At 39.4% G+C, this 15,669-nt stretch overlaps 1 protein-coding gene across 1 annotated transcript in view; it reads left to right on the top strand.

Annotated features, from left to right (window-relative positions):
* The window catches only part of zfp64 (zinc finger protein 64 homolog (mouse)), a 54,834-nt gene that overhangs the window by 26,156 nt on the left and 13,009 nt on the right, over positions 1–15,669 (top strand). Inside the window, exons 3-5 of the mRNA XM_048608627.1 lie at positions 7,297–7,467; positions 10,046–10,108; positions 12,009–12,260. Coding sequence (XP_048464584.1) covers positions 7,297–7,467; positions 10,046–10,108; positions 12,009–12,260 — 486 coding nt within the window. The remainder of the gene's footprint in view (positions 1–7,296; positions 7,468–10,045; positions 10,109–12,008; positions 12,261–15,669) is intronic.

Raw genomic sequence — 15,669 nt, 5'->3', positions numbered from 1 at the left:
TGCTCTAACGAGCAACAAGATTGCATCAGGGATCTGGCTGTAACCACTTGCTAAATTTTTACTGTATAATGTGTTTTAAATGTTTGAAATTGCTATAAAGAGGTCATCTGTTCTAAACTATGGTGTGCATTATATATATTGAATACATAGTTCTCTACACATTTGCTATATAGAATGAGTAATGGAGTCCCTGCTCCCAGCTATAAGCTGACTTATCGTTTGATGTGTTGAAGGGGTCAAAGGATTTGGGGAATCAAATGTTGAGTGGTACCTTCCAAAACATGCTGGGTTTTTTTTTTACCCCTGAAAGAGTACTTGAACAAAGACACTTTTTAAAAAATGGTTTGATCGCTGGAAACCAAAGGCACAAATAGTAAGAAAAAAGTGTGTGATTCTTTTGCACCATTGTAATTTGGCATTGAGGAAATGCATTGTTTTTCAAATGCAAATTTATGAAGTTGTCAAATTTATGAAGTTGACACCCAACTTAAACAAATGTATACTGAACCAGTCTTGAGCACTGTTAGTGTGCAGGCTGCTAATAAACTAGGCATTTTCTGGCAGTATTTGCAGTTTTGTACAGTCCATTTGTACTAGTGCAGATTAGGCTTCAGGTTTCCAACCCTGTAAATGTAAGGCCATATCATAGTGAATTTTAAATGTCTTCTATTGCATTATCACAATCACTGTGTCAACTGAATGTGGAGCAGCAAGAAACAAGGTGAATATAATGCTTAAGCATTGTTGCAAGGTCAGTCGAGTATAACTTTGGAAATGCCAGACTGAGTGTAAAGGGACCTGGTCAGGTTTCAATTTGGTCACTGTTTTCAGTTTGGTCATTAAGATATAAAGGAAACATTCAATTCATTAAGGGGAGCTGGATGTGAGCCACCTGGCTGACAACTGGCACCAAACGATTGAGCTAGTGGAAAGTCTGGAGTAACTGAATCTTATTTAATCTTGGAAGGAGGCGCTTCAGAGGCAGTCTTACCGGAGGAGGAAGATACTAACAAGTGCAGATAAAATTAATCCAAAATCTTATTTCACACAATAATAGGGAATGCTGATTGTAAAAGGAAATTATTTTTAATGGATGTTGGCAAGAGCTTCACAAAAAGCATGATCAGTCCTTTGAACAGTCTTCTTGGGGAGGATATTGAAATCAAAATCTTAGACTCATTTTCGGAGACAGTTAAAGGCAGAAGAAAAACATCTTGCACATATATAGTGCCTTTTATAACTCCAGAGTTTCTCAAAAGTACAGGATAACTAAAGAAATCACTGTGTAATCACAAAATTATTACAGTACAGGAGACCATTCAGCCTATCATCTCTGTACTGACTCTCCCAAGGAGTAATTCACTATGTGCCACTACCGCACCTTCTCACTATAGCTCTGAGTGTTCTTTTTAGAATAATAATCTAACTCCCTCTTGAATGATTTGATTAAAGTTGTCACCACCACCTTTTCAGGTGGCGCATTCCTGATCCTAACTTCTCTCGGCGAGAAATCATTTCTCCAGTTTTTTTTTGCCAACTACTTTAAATCTATGTCTTCTTTATCTCAGTCCTTCCACAGGTGGAAAAAGTTAACCCTTAACTCTGCCCAGACTCTTCATGATTTTGAATTCTTCTCTCAGATCTTGTCTTAGCCTTTTCTTCAAAGAGGTCACTGATTTAACTGACGTTCATCATTCATATCATTCTATTCTCAATCATGAGCAAATTAGTGGAACGTGTTATTGATGGTGTTTCCAAGTGGCATGTAGTCAACAATGACCTGCTTATTGATACTAAGTTTGGGATCTGACTGAGCCACTGAGCTCTTGACCATATTACAGGCCTTGGTCCAAACATGAACAAAAGAGGTGAACTCAAGAGGATGTGACTGCCCTTGACGGGGGAGATGATGGCCTAGTGGTATTATCACTGGACTGTTAATCCAGAGACCCAGATAACATTCTGGGGATCCAGGTTCGAATCCTGCCATGGCAGATGGTAGAATTTGAATTCAATAAAAATATTGGAATTAAGAATCTCATGATGACCATGAATCCATTGCCGATTGTCGGAAAAACCCATTTGGTTTACTAATGTTCTTTAGGGACGGAAACTGCCATCCTTACCTGGTCTGGCCTACATGTGACTCCAGACCCACAGCAATGTGGTTGGCCGTCAGCTGCCCTCTGGGAAATTAGAGATGGGCAATAAATGCTGCCTGGCCAGCGACTTCCTCATCCTGTTAACGAATAAAAAAAAACATGAAGGCAGTGCTTGACCATATATGGCACCAGGACTCTTTGCAAAAATGGATTCTATTTGAATCTGAGCAAATTAGACTTCAGGACCTCGCTGCATGAATTCCTCAAGGTGATGTCCTAGGCCCAGTCATCTTCAGCTAGTTTATGAATAACTTTCCTTCCATCATAACATCAGAGGTGGGGATTTTTGCTGTTTTTGCTGATTTTGCTGATTGCACAATGGTCAGCTCCATTTGTGACTCCATGCACACTGAACCAGTCTGTGTCCAAATGCAGCAAGAACTGGTTGATATTCAGGCTTGGGCTGATAAGTTACAAATAACATTTGCACCACACAAATGCCAGGCAATGACCATTTACAACGAGAGAGAATCTAACCATTGCCCCATAATATTGTCATTACCGTGAATCACAACCTAGATTACTGACATACATACGAAACTTTGAAGCAAGCCCTTTTGTTTTCTTAAAAATAAAAGACCTACAAACTAAGAATGGCTGATAAAGTAAATCATGAGAATGGAATTCACTGATTGTGGAAAGTCCCTTTGTGAACCTGTGGAATGCCACATCTGTCAGGGAAACTTCAAACAGAGAGATATAAAATTATGCAAGAGATGCAAGGCAAAAACTGATTACCCCATCAGCAGGAAAGCCATTTCCTGTGGATTATGTCATTTTTTTATATCAGTCAAAAGACATGATCATGTTTTACCCTCACAGAAATATGCAAGAACAGGGGTTAAAAATCCCAGGAGTCCTAGTCTCCATGCATTAGTTGACTGATATGCTAGCATGAACTAGGATGCTGTGCCAGTCACAGCTTGAGGGCAGCCCCTTCACTGCTGGTCCAGAGAGGCTTTCACTCTGAGTACTGGGGCCAGGAAAAGTGTTGAAGTTACTAGCAAAAAGGCAAGAAGACAAAAGCTGTCAGTTAACCCGCAGAGCTAAGAATCTCAAAATTAATCTCTTCCCTATCAGTATTGGTGATACCATTCAACATAATTGCTGCAAAATTCGATCGTGTCATCCTCACAGAACCCAGGGATTGATACATATATTTTCACTGGATTCATTTTCCTAATCTGTTCATTCAAGAAAGCCTGACTAATTTAATTCTTTTCAAAATGTTAATGCATTTGAATTGCTTAAAGGTATTCTTGAGGGAAAGCATCCTTTTTTTAAGTTAATCTTGTTGTGACTAACCAAGAGAGAGGTTGAACTAAGAAACGGGAACCAACTCATCCCTCCTCACCCAGGAGCATGACCATTTAGGGATATCCTGTCCAGCATCGCAACGAGTTGGTGATTCTTACTCGGGGACCAATCACAACAACATTCAATGGCATTACCATCACTGAATTCCCCCACTGTCAACATTCTGAGGGTTACCATCGGCCAGAAACTGAACTAAACCAGCCATAACGACACTGTGGCTACAAGAGCAGGCCAGAGGCTGGTATGCCTGCTCGTAAATTACTCACCTCCTGACTCCTCAAATTCAATTTAGCACAGTAAGCTCCCACAGTCATGAATGAGATAAATGGCCGGATAATAAAAAGTGATTTCGCTGTCCTTGTCAGATCTTATCTTTGACATTGTGCTATGGTATCACCCTACCTTTGTAACTTAATCAGTGGTGCGTGCAAATTCTGCATTTCCATTTTCTCAATTGTTTAATTGCCACTTAGGAATTCTTTCACAAACTCTTCTGTAATTCACTTTCCTCCTTCTAAGGAGTTCTTAAAAAAAACATCTGACCATAAAATCCATTCTACTCTGTCCTTCAACTAGCTGCATACTTTTTTCGTGTCTTTATGTGAGCCATATTGAGATACTTTTCTCTGCCAAAGGCACTAAATTCAGTAAAATTGCTGTTGTCGTAGTTGTCATTGCTGTTATCCAGAGTAGGTAAGAACCCAGTTTCTTGGTTTGTGTTGATTTAGTTAAGCACATTCAAGGCATTACAATTGGCATTATGCAACCCTGGGTTTTTCAGGGAAATGGCAATTAAGATTCTAAACAATTATTACAGTCTATTATTCCTGCTGGAACAGGTTACAATGCCTGTAATAATAAGCTTGGTTCATCACGCTTTTATAATACAATATTACTAGATTTACACATCAAAGAAGGTGTAAAAGGCCATTCGGCCCTTTGTGTCTGCACTGGCTCATTCTGTGACCATTAATAATGAATGTTTGGGTAAAGTAGAGGAGTTTTGTCTGTGTCTGTAAACCTGTATTGTTGTAAGCTCTCAAGCAAGGCAAGAAAGTAGTGAGGAGAAAATAATTGGTGGGACTAGAAAGAAAAGATGTTTCAACTTGACCTTCAACGAATATTTTCCTTTTCATTATATACTATTGCAAATATAGCTCTTCTTAAAGAAAATCCCCTTAAAAATCCAACTACTAACAAGAAAGAGAAACTTGAAATTAAAGTTGTCCCACAAAACTAAGTTAAGTGCCAAATTAGCAGCCACATTTTCCTTAAATTTTTATAACCATGACCATTAATACAAAAGGACTTTTTCCCTGCTTTGAGATTGTCATTCTTATTATGTAATTGGATCTGGTCTTTTCAACCTACAGTAGATTTGTTTCATACTTTGAATATTTCTCTGACACTTACTAGTTTAGAAAATGTAAGCTGCTGGTACTTAGACTATTGAGAGGAAATGCTATTTTACTGGAGGTGCTGATCATAGATCAGATATTGAGCCGATGTTTCATTTACTGGCTCTGCTTAACATCGGAGATTGTATATCATCACTCAATAAAGAAGAGGGAGGGTTTTATTATTCAGTTGTTGGATTAGGGTGTTGCTGATTTAGGACAAGGTTAGAATGTACTGCCCATCTGAATCCACTTTGAAGGTGATAGTACTCTACTGCTTTCTAGTATCACTGCAGTTGGTGAGGTTTTGGGACATCTATTGGGAAGGGAATACCAGGATTTTTAACCCAGTCATGTTGAAGAAAGAACAGTATATTTTCAGGTCAGGTCAAGATGGTGTGTAAACTGAGAAAATCATCTGCAGAAAACCCATCCTCTGACCTGCTATTGTAGCCAAAGCATTTACTTCGCCGGTTGAGTTAATGGTGGCTCCCAGGAACTTAATGAGGAGTGTAAGGAAGATGTGATTTTCTCACTGCATTGAATGTCAAGAGGAGGTGGTAAAACTGTGATAGGAAGTGAAGTTTTTTTTTCTTGTGTACTGGCCAAAATTCCTTTGTGCACAAATGCTATGAAATTAATTCATCATTCATCACTAATCATTCATTTGTTATTTGCGCAAACTTTTGTGTACGAATTTTGTATTTGTCAAAATCATGATCCAGATTTTGCTGCAATAATAATGGGAATTCTGTTGACATATAAATTATTGCTGGGTAAAACTGACAACAATGTTTTTTATATCTTCCCATATACAGTAAAATATGGAAATCTGAAAGTTGCTGTCTTCCTCAGGTTACCTTGCTGATGCAACCCACACAGTCGTGGCTGAGACATTATCTAATTACTTGCTATTCTCACTTTAAAAAGGGCTGAAAAAGATGGAGCTTCCATCGGGAGTCACTGATTTTTAAATGCTGTACAATATAATAATTACTATTGAAGAACCTCTAGCTCTGAATGTCCTAATTTAATAGTTAGGGATTCGTGTTCCTTCAGGAAATAATTTGTGTTGCCTACTAGCTTTCCCATTTCGCTCGTTTGCATTTCCCTTAATCCTATGTCCATGTCCAAAGATTTAAACACGATTTGTCTTTCCTGTTTCTTACTCCCTGATCTGTCTACATGTGTCAAAGAGGATTCTTCAAGAGTTTGCCGCATTCAAGCAAACACTGAAATATTACTGAAAACGACAAATGCTGGAGACCACAGTGGGTCAGACAGCATCTGTGGAGAGACAGTGAGCTAACATTTTGAGTCTAGGTGACTCTGGAAGAGTAGATATGTTGGTTGCCAAGCCTGCTGAAAGTCTCTGGGCAACTGCACTGGAGGTGTACAGCAGAAGCTGTGCTTTTCTCTCTCCCAAAATTCAAGCCATTAACAGTGACAATTCCGACATTGTAAAATGCTTTGGGTGACTTAAGGAAGTGCAAATAATTACATTTTTTTCAATAAAGATTATGCACAAAGTATGATGGGAAGGTACATGTATGTTCTTTTTGACATGATACTTCAGTCAAATGGCAACTAGCACTTAGACTATATTAAAGGGCAGCCGCTGAAAGACATACTCTTTCAGTTTGTCCGGTCCTTCGTTTGTAGTTCTTGCGCTCGTGGCACTACCACCTGCTATTTATATTCTGTGTATTGTCCATTGAACCCTCCTTAAACCAATGCACTTCTCATTAGTTTGTCACCATCACCCCCAAAGAAAGCAAAACAATCCACATAATTCCAGTCTCAGTTTGATTCAGCACTGATACTGCTGCTTATGAAAGGCTAGTTTGACACAAGATACTGTGAGACTCCAGTTTCTGAGCTACCATTAGACCCACAGCTGGTGCTCGGGGTTTCTGTATAGGAACTGCAGTGGAACACCTTCACATAGTGTTTCGATGATTCAAAATGCTTGGTGGTCTGCTTGAATGTTTCCTTGTGAATGGAGTGAGTATATCAAGAAAGAGAAATCCTGGGCCTATAATACACTGAAGTATGTGCATGCATCAGTGATTCTCCACACATTGAAAATTCAGATCTTTGGGTGATCAAGAAGAGGTACATCTATTGGAGATAAAGGTATGTTCGGTAATAAGAGGTGAGAGGAACATTTGGAGCAATAATAAGCTGCTGTTGCTTTTGAGTGCCTCCTAGTGATCTTTTGGAGACTTTGGAGAAGGTATATACAGAAGGACGTGTAACAAAAGGAACAGAAGTTCCAGAAAAGGGGGATTCATGTTTTGTGCTGATAACTTGAATGTTAGCATTCATCCAATTTGTAAATTAAAAGTCTGCTTTTACGGATAAAAATTTTCAAAAAGTGGAGAATGTATAACAAATTAATGTTGCTTCTATTTGAACAGTTTCCAATCGGTTGTCAGAATTTGGTTTTGAACAAGGATATCAGGCGTATCTACCTAGTACCAGCAACGCAGGCCAAGTTTCCAGTATGTCCTTAGGACCCACCAGGCCAACTCCAAAAAAATCAAAATCAAATTCAACATCACAAAAAAAGCTGACATGCTGCTATCCAGGTGAGTACAGTACAGGACTCCTTAAATAATTATCTTTTGAGAGTTTCTGTAATGCTTTGCATTACTTTTGTCTTGGAGTAACTCCTGTTCTGATAATTGTGTGCAGATAGAATAATGGGAGTTAACAGAAAATGCAATTTTGATGCTTCTTGTGTGGTTAAATCTTAGATATTTTGTTTAACTCAGACGTCTCTGTGCACCACAGTACAATGTTCCAACTTGTTTTGCGTGGCATCAATTAGAGTCCTATAGCCATACAGCATAAAAGAGGCCCTTTGGCCCATCGGGTTTGCACCAACTATCTACACTAAACCCACTTTCCATTCCTTGGCCCATAGCCTTTAAATATCATGATATTTCAAATGCTTATTGACATTCTTTTTAAAGGTTGTGAGATTTGCTGCCTCTACTGCTATCCCAGGAAGTGCTTTCCAGATCCCCACCACGATCTGAGTGAAAAATCTTTTCCCAAAATCCCATCTAAACCTTTTGCTTTTCACCTTTAAAATTATGCCCACTTGTTATGGACCCTTTGTCTTGTGGGGACTAGCTGCTTCCCACCTCCCTGGCCATGTCCTCATAATCTTATACACCTCAGTCAGGCCCCTCCTCATCCTTCTCTGTTCTTAAAAAAAGAACAACATGACCTTGTGCCGCCTCTCTTCACAGCTAAAATGCTCCATTCCAGGCAACATCCTGTTGAATCTCCTCTACTCTCTCTCCAGTGCAATCACATCCTTCCTATAGTGTGGTGACCAGAACCTTGCATAGTCCTCTAGCTGTGGCCTAATCAATGTTTTGTACAGCTCCAACATAACCTACCTGCTCCTATAATCTAGGCCATGACTGATAAAAGCAAGTGTCATGTCTGCTTTCTTAACTCTCCAGTAACCTGCCCTGCCACCTTCAGGGATCTGAGGACAAGCACCCCAAGAACCTCGGTTTCTCAGAGTTTCCTTGTGTCCTGCCATTGGTTGAGTACTCCCTTGTCTTGTTGCTTACAAAGTGCAGAAGCTCAGACTTACCAGGGTTAAATTCCATTTACGACTGATCTTCCCATCTGACCAACCCTTCTACATCTTCCTGTAACCTGCGACCTTTTTCCTCACTGTTAACCACCAAGCCAATCTTGTGTCATCCGCAAACTTACTTATCACCTTTCTCACATTCTCATCTATGTTGTTTTATATATATATATCATAAATAATAAAGGACTCAGACTTGATCCCTGTGGTATGTCACTGGACATCAGCCTCTAGTCACATGAACAGCCTTTCACCATCATCCTCTGTCACCTATCTCTAAGCCGGTGTTGGATGCCATGTTACCCTGGATCACATATGCTTTTAACTTCTATATCAGTCATAGAGTTAAGAAATAGAAACTATGTAGGTGGTAGTTGACAGAAAGTATTTCTGTCTGAATATATTTGATTTGTATACAATAATGAATGAATTGCAGGTGAACTGTCTTCTTAAATGTATTTTTTTCTATCTAAGATTGGTTTATAAACATACAGAGACATAGCAAACGAGCACTGTATGGATCTTGGCAAGCTTTACAGGCTAATCAAAATGTTATTCAGGCCCTCAAACATTTATTGCCCCTCTGCTTGAGGGATCGTAAGGAGAAAAGAAATAAAAATGGTCGGCTGCTCACTCCCACTATGCCATTCAATATAATTATGGCTGATATTCTACACTCAGTTCCAGGGTTCTGAACTATTCCCTTATTCCTGACTTCCCTTAACATTGAAACAGCTACAAACTCTGTCTTGAATATTCCCATGACTATATATCCACAGCTTTCTGAGTTAAAAAAAATCAAAGATTAATAATTCAGTGAGTGAAGAAACTTCTCCCATTTCAGGTCTATATGGTTGAGCCCTTATTCTCCTTGCTGTAGATTTCACAACCACAAGAAACATTTTCTCAGTGTCAACTCAATCAAACTCACCCAACCTGTCTATATCCCTCTGCGACCTCTTTGCACCCTTCTCACTGCTTACCGTATTCAATTTTCTTTTCACCAGACAGCCTCTATCACTAAATGAATGTCAGCACACCTTCTGTGTCACAAGTCTGATGTGGCCATCAACATATCAAGCTTTATTCATAAAGGTTTTCTTTTTGCATTTTTTCCTTCCGAAAGCACAGCTTGTTGAGGCGCATTTTATACAGGCGTCAATAGCCGCCAGTCTCCTGATATTGTCATTCATTTTACATGAGTGGGAGATTCTACCATAAGGGCTATCACTGCCGATTCATTGCCTGTCCTTAGTTATTGTCCTTTCTCGGGGCAATGGTAGGGGGCCGACTCTGGGCAGCAATTAAAAATGAATGACAGCTAACCCTTTTAATCCACTCCACTGCTTTAGGACATTACAACCAATTACCTTCCTCCTACTGCAGCCTGGGCTGAGATTTCTTGACTCACCCTTATAAATGAAACAGTATGGCTTAGTATCACAGTGAACAAGACTTCGCTGCTGAATTGTCAGGAGAACCACAGGGGGTTCCATGTGATGTAGAAAAGATGCACACCCTATAAATATTATATATTTGTGTTTTGTCACTAGGTTGTGCATTCAAAACAACGCATGGAAATAAAGATTTAGATCGGCATTTAAGAACACACACAGGTAAGAGCAATTTTGGGTCATATCACTGCCTAAATCCTCTCAAATTTAGATAACTTTTGTCATTTTCTTTTCAGACCAAATACAATTGATAAGTAAGCAAAACCTACATTTTTAGATTCGAGCTTTAACTTGAGACTGTCTATATTGGGGAAAAAAGAAGGAACAAATGTTTCAAAGTCCTCTGTTGAGTCTGTTGTAAGTGCAGTCTTCACTCTGCATTCCCACTAATTATTATTTCTGCCAATGAGAAGGCACACCAGTTAGCATGCATGGAGCTTCCAAACAGCTGAGCAACTGCGCAGCTTAGAAGAACATAATCCTCACTGTTGACCACTGTGTTACATGAGGCTGTCTGTAATATTGCAAGCTATTGATTAGATTTGCTGACACCATATTCTATTAGTGTAGGGATTTAATTCTACCTGAGATAGTTTGCTAACAACTGGTCTGCTTGATCTGGGATGTGATGGAAGAAACTACATATTAGACTAAAGAGAAGAGACTCTTGTCTTTAAACAAGATGTAGTTTATTTCATGTCAGCAACAGTGTACAATGATGGAATAGACATTGTTACAAAGTCTATGTTGAGGTCCTGGATGTTCGGTCTAACTTTTTTGAACTCCTAACCTGCCTTCCCAAGTCTATATGACATATCACAATTGGTGCTGCTTAAAGCTTAACCCTTTCAGACCCTTACAATCTTCATCCAACAGTTTCTGCCAACATCTTCCATTGTCAGCTATGATTCTTGAATTTCCACAAACACAGGCAGTGTTTTTGGCTCCCCCTTGGTTCTGCAAACCTTTGCTGATTCATTGTCTAAGGTTAAGTGTTAGCAATATTGTTGGGAGGTTATTCATTGGCTGGAGCCAATCATGTCTGAATCCTGTTCTGTGCTGACTTAGTATCCACCTGCTTTCATTTTTTAGAAGGAGTCACTGAGTTGCAGTCACAGTACCCATGGTCATTGCCCTGTCCCTGAATCAGTAGAACTGGGGTCAATAGTAGGACTCTTACATCTATATCAGAAAGAATCAGCTAACCATGCACTGGCTAAAAATGTGGAACTGGGGATTCTCGGGTGTAAGTGACTCAGAAACTTATTACCTTTACCTGTATGACGTCAGTGTTGCAAAATTTATGGTTTTAATCCAAAGGCTTTTTCTATGAGTAAGGATTTTGTTAATGATATTATTGCCTTTGTCCATCATGTTATGTTTTTTGTTGGCCACCTGTGAATAGGAATGGATTACTACAGCTGAGGTGGTAATGCAGTGTGTGCACTTCTGATGTTCTGTGTGAAGTGCTGATTCAGCTGCTGATATTGCCCAGGAAGGTTCTTTCCCTTCAGCTATGTGTATTCTACCTGTAGGGTGGTAGGTCTGTATTTGTGTGAATTTGCAGCAATTTGGGGGGAGTTTGTACATGTTATGTTTTGTTTGTACTTGTTTCAGTTGTTTCAGCAGAAGAGGGTAGGTGATCCAATCATGCAATCATTATCTTTTTATTTTACTTGATCCTTCTTTTCAAAAACCTGCTGGACTGTTGCTTTGAGTTATTGTCTTAATTTGCAGGATGACTGTCATTGAGTTCTTACTATGCAGAAATCAGAAACCAGTTACTGCAACCAAGGTGAAATGTTCTTTTCAATCACTGCTGTCAAGCTCCCATTGTGCATTGATTGATTGTCTCAAATTGTGCCCTAAGCCCAAATAGTTAAATAGCTATCATAAACATCGCCAGTCCTGACTTATTTACCTCATTCCAAAGTGGAATGACATTACAGCACTTCAAGTCACGCGCATTTGTTTAGGAAGATGAAGACCAGTAATGCAGTCCATCTGGAAAAGCCTGTATCTTTTTGGGATTTTGTTTGTTTTAAACCATGTTGTTTTGCAGGTGAAAAGCCTTTCAAATGTGACACTTGCAACAAGCGATTCAGTCGTCTGGATAAACTGAAGATGCACAATCGTTCACACACTGGAGAGAAGCCTCATAAATGCCAACATTGTGACTATGCAGCAGCAGACAGCAGCAGCCTGAAGAAGCACCTCCGGATCCATTCTGACGAGCGTCCATTTAAATGCCAGATATGCCCTTATGCTAGCCACAGCTCTAGCCAGCTCATTATCCATCTCCGCTCTCACACTGGTAAGACTGCTTACACCAGATTGGAAAGACGTGCGTAAGGAGCTTGTTATGCATTGAATGGAGAAACAGTAAAACAACTTGTTCCAGAAACCTAATTTCACAGTGTTTAGCCTGCTCGCTTCCTAACTCTGCAGAATACTCCTCAAATACATACAATTAGTTCTATCAATTTCTACCTAAATTTTGGAAAAAGAACCCCACCAAAATAATGTCCAAACAATCTAGCCGAGTGATTTTTTATTTTAAACTGGTTTGATGTATATGCCGATTGTACCGAATGTAACAATTTAACTCTTCAAGAAATTCAGACGAGAGTCTGCTTTAGATGGTTCAAACCCATGGTGCAAAACCCATACTAGGTCTTTTGCAATTTCCTGACACACGGCGTTGGCCCCATTTAGCAAAACATATTAGAATAGAAATAGATAACGATGAATCATGTTGCTACTGATTTATATTTAGATTTTTTAGAACTCATTGATGACACCTCTTAACATGAACCATAAATATAAAATTAATATTTGAAAAAATGTATGGACTGTGGCTATTTTGAGACTCTACCTTTGACTATGCCTTAACCTGTAAACATCTATAGATCACTATGAAAAGAAACCTTCCATACTGCAAAACCGAAGTTTCTCCAGTGTTTTTCTCATACATTTTATAATGGAGATCAGCCTCTTCTCTGCACTGCCACCAGGATTCCACTGTAGCCAGTATTGTGTGTAATGTTCAAAGTGCAGTCTGGATTGCAATGTAATTTCATCTTTAGTTCTCCTGACTTGCAGTCCACCATTTAGGCTACGTGGCTAATCATCCTATTAACTTCTTTTGATTGTTTCTCTGCATTAGTTGACTACATTTACCATTACGTTTGTCTAGCCTTGTTAAATATTTAATCACCATTTGCAGTATATTAGGTCACACTTTATTTCCTTAATGTGTAGTACTTTGCATTTGTGTGCGTTATATTTTATGCTCCATCGACAGGTTCATTTGGATATCTTTGCTCAGTTCTCATAGTTTGGTATATTCTCTAAACCTAACCATTTAGCTGCTAACTGAATTTTAAAAATATACTGCCATGGGATGTGGGTGCTGCTGCTAGGCCAGCATTAGTTTTCCAACCCTGATTGCCCAGAGGGCAATTGAGAGGCAACCACTTTGCTGTAGGTTTAGAATCACATGTAAGTCCGACCAAATAAGAATGGTAGTTTCCTTCCCTGAAGCACATTAGTGAACAAGATGGGCTTTTCCAACAATTGACATTGGTTTCGTGGCCATCATTAGACTGTTAATTTCAGATTTTTAATTGATTCCAAATTCCACCATCTCCCAAGGTGGGATTTGAACTGGGGTCCCCAGATCGTTGCTGTAGTCTCTGGATTAATAGTCTAGTGATTATACCAAACAAAGTGAACAGGATGATGAGCCATATGGTCTAAATGTGGAGTTCATGTAAGGGGAATTAAAGATGAAACTTCATAGCAGTTGAAGGATTGAGTCTCAAGATACTGTATTTCCTCCAACTCAGACATTACTGCTTTAAAATAAAATTATATTTTCCACTAGCATTTATTCTGAACGTTTTGTGTGGCTCTCAACCTAAACAGTCAACACCCCCATCAGTAACAGGTTGAATTCTCGTAATTCATTGCAGACTATGTCTGCTTTTATAGTTCAGATTCTGATATCATGTTGGTGCAGACAACCATGGAGTTGACTGATTGCTGAAACCAATGGAAAACAGCCTGAACCAATATTCCGCAATCAATAAAAATCAGTCATTTGGTATATAACAGCAAGATGATCTTAGTTACTCTCCCTGCACTTCACTGCTAATCTTTCTCCTTTTCAATACTACCTCTCTTTCTTTCTCAAGTCATTTCTTTCCCTCTCTTTTAATGAGACTGATTTCTTGATTTCTACATTGGCGCCAGGTCTTGCAATGCCATATTTAAAATTCTTATCCTTGTGTTCAAATCCCTGTATAACCTCACCCCACTCTACCTCTATACCTCCTGAAGGCCTAAAAACAAATCTCTGTTCGCTTCCAGTTCTGGCCTCCTGTGTATCACTGATTTCTTTGTCCCATCATTGGTGACTATGCCTTCAGGTTCCATATTCTGGAATTCCTATCTGAACCTCTACATTCTCACCCCTTCACCTTTAAGGCTTTGATTAAAATTTGTGTCTTTGACTAGGTTTTTCATTGGTACCCTATTTCGGGTCAGTCCTGATAGCACACTGACAGTGAATCACAGGATTCTGGGTCCTACTTTAGGGTTTAAACGCAAATTCAAGGTTGTCACACCAGTGTCATGCTGAGGGAGCATTGCACTGTCAGAGGTGCCATCTTTCAGATGACGAGTTTAAATAAGGCGCCACCTGCTGGCTTGGATGGATGGAGTAGATCCAATGGCACCATTTTGAAAAAGAGCAAGGAGTTAGCACCATTGTTTTGGCCAATATTTAACCATCAGTCAACATGATAACAAACAGATTATCTGGTCATTATCACATTGCTGTTTGTGAGAGTTTGCCAAACACACATGAGCTGCCATACTTCCTTCATTTCAGCAGTGACTACATTTCAAAAAGTACTTCATTGATTGTAAAGTACTTTTGAGGTATCTGGCGGTTGTCAACATTGCTTTATAACTGGATCTTTCTTTCTTCTGTCCTAACAGAACAGGGTTTGCACATGGCTCAGTGGTTAGCACTGCTGTCTCACAGCGCCAGGGTTTGATTCTACCCTCGGGCGACTGACTGTGTGGAGTTTGCACATTCTCCCGTTGTCTGTGTGGGTTTCCTCAGGGTGCCCTGGTTTCTTCCCACAGTCCAAAGATGTGCAGGTTAAGTGGATTGGCCATGCTAAATTGCCCACAGTATCCAGGGATGTGCAAGCTTAGCAAATAAGGCTTGGGAAACAGAGGGTTACAGGGATATGTAAGGGGTGGAGGGGTTGGGGGGGGAATGGTGGCGGGTCTGGGTGGGATGCCTTCAGTGGATTGGTGTGAACTCAATGGGCTGAATGGTCTCTTTCTGCACGGTAAGGATTGTATGATTCTAACATCTATCTTAATATCTAGTTTTGGCTTAATGTCAAATTTTGTTTGATGCTACGTGTTAATGCCTTGGAATGTTTTACTGTGTTAAAAGCACTATATAAATGCAGTTTGGTGGTTGTTTACTTTTATGAATATTTTTATTCATCTATGCTATTTCTGACTCAAAATCTAAAAATCGATAAACTATTGCAACATTATGAATGTTATTTTGTATAAGACACACAATGTATTAGGACAGATTTTGCAGTTGACGTGGTTCCAGAGATTAGGAATTTCAGTTATGAAGATAGATTCAAGGAGTTAAGTCTGTTTTCCTTAGAGAAAAGAAAGCTGAGAGG

The sequence above is a fragment of the Rhincodon typus genome, chromosome 19 (assembly GCF_021869965.1).
Source record: "Rhincodon typus isolate 14 chromosome 19, sRhiTyp1.1, whole genome shotgun sequence".
Classification (NCBI taxonomy): Eukaryota; Metazoa; Chordata; class Chondrichthyes; order Orectolobiformes; family Rhincodontidae; genus Rhincodon; species Rhincodon typus.
Note: the sequence above shows the minus strand (reverse complement) of the source record. Positions and strands in the feature narration are given on the sequence as shown.